The sequence below is a fragment of the Oncorhynchus nerka genome, linkage group LG24 (assembly GCF_034236695.1).
Source record: "Oncorhynchus nerka isolate Pitt River linkage group LG24, Oner_Uvic_2.0, whole genome shotgun sequence".
In the NCBI taxonomy this organism is placed as follows: Eukaryota; Metazoa; Chordata; class Actinopteri; order Salmoniformes; family Salmonidae; genus Oncorhynchus; species Oncorhynchus nerka.
This window is the reverse complement of record NC_088419.1, coordinates 70,260,218-70,261,653: the sequence shown is the minus strand read 5'-3', so window position 1 is coordinate 70,261,653 and position 1,436 is coordinate 70,260,218. Positions and strand designations below refer to the sequence as shown.

Sequence of the window (1,436 nt, the reverse complement as noted above, 5' to 3'; positions counted from 1 at the left end):
GCTATTGGGATACAACTCGCTGTCTTGACATCTTGCTATCTTATCGTTGGTTAATTAAATGTTGCTATCATGACAACACTAACTACTCTGTGTGTGTTCAAAATGCAGTTTTATAGATGGCACTCTTTCTTTTTTGTGTGAAAAGTAATTTCCAGTTTTGTTGGAAAGCTGCTGAATGTGGTTTGAAGAGAATTGTTGATTTTTGGTTTTATGCTGCTGGTGTATCATTCTTCCAGTTCCTCCCTCTCTTCTTCACTCTGGTTCTTCCTCTCCCTCATACTGCAGTCGGGGATGACGCATCAGTATTGCTGTGGAGAGAACAGGAAGTGTAGTTTCGATAGGCCAGCGGAGAGGGAACGCAGCTCTAATGACATGTTAGCCACGCTGGACCATATCCAGGGAACACTCGCAGCATTTTGATGACATCACCTCCACCCCAGTCCCCTCACCCAGCTATTGAAGAGAGGGCGTCAGCAAGCATCGGTCAGCGAACAGGAGCTAGTTACAGAAGGGAGGGGTTGTCCGCGAGCCAATGGGGAGAGGGCGACGGTGGGAGACGAGCCGACAGTGCTAGCAGTAGCAGGCTGGGACACGAGAAGAGAAGAGGGAATATCACTGCTCTGCCGAAGAGAGTCCGCTGCCGTTCCTCACTCACACTGAGAGGAAAGTTTTCCTGTACTGTTCATTCACCTCTGTGTTGTCTGCTGGGAGCAGGATGAGGGACTCAGTGGATTGGCTCGCCAGCGGGCGTTTGGATGGAATGCAGCTCTAGAGAGCCGTGAGGCTCCTTATCTGTGTGTCTGGGTGGTTTTACTCTGCACTGAAACATCTAACAGACACTTTCCCAAGGGCCTCTCTGCACACAGCGGCTGACTGGGGTGTTTTCTATAGTCCACCATGACTCCTATATCCTCTGGAGAGGAGACCTGGGCTTCTGGCTGAGGAGGAGAGGTGTGTGTTTTGGGAAAGAGGTGTGTGTTTTTGGGGTACCCTTTTTAACATCCCACAACCCTCAGTGGCGTCATGCTGAGCCTGCAGGATTCACTGTTCTTTGAGATCAGCATCAAGTCTCTACTCAAGTCGTGGAGCGGCAGCTGTGAGTACCCTTGTGAAAGAGTCCCCACTACAGCACGTGATGTTTACATGCCACACCTGGGCAACAGCACGCTGATCTACCTCACACTCTCCTGGATTTACACACCACAAGCATAAATACGTTAATGATACCCATATAAGACTGCTTGTTCTCTTGGATGGCCACACAATGGTTTAATCAGAGCAGAAAGGGGGACGTGGGGAAGGGTCTAGGTATAGTGGTAGACAGATGGGGGGGTTAGTCCAGGTGTGCCCATCTGGTCTAGTTTGATCTATGTGCAGGTAGGAGTGGAGTGAGCTGTCTTTCTCTCCTCTTTACTGGCTGTCTCTTTCTCTCCTCT

At 49.8% G+C, this 1,436-nt stretch overlaps 1 protein-coding gene across 1 annotated transcript in view; it reads left to right on the top strand.

The window, feature by feature from the left end:
- Nucleotides 1-573: 573 nt before the first annotated feature.
- The window catches only part of fryl (furry homolog, like), a 78,489-nt gene continuing 77,626 nt past the window's right edge, over nt 574-1,436 (top strand). Inside the window, 1 exon segment of the mRNA XM_029632966.2 lies at nt 574-1,096. Within this exon segment, the coding sequence (XP_029488826.2) occupies nt 1,024-1,096 (73 nt within the window). The 5' untranslated portion in view covers nt 574-1,023.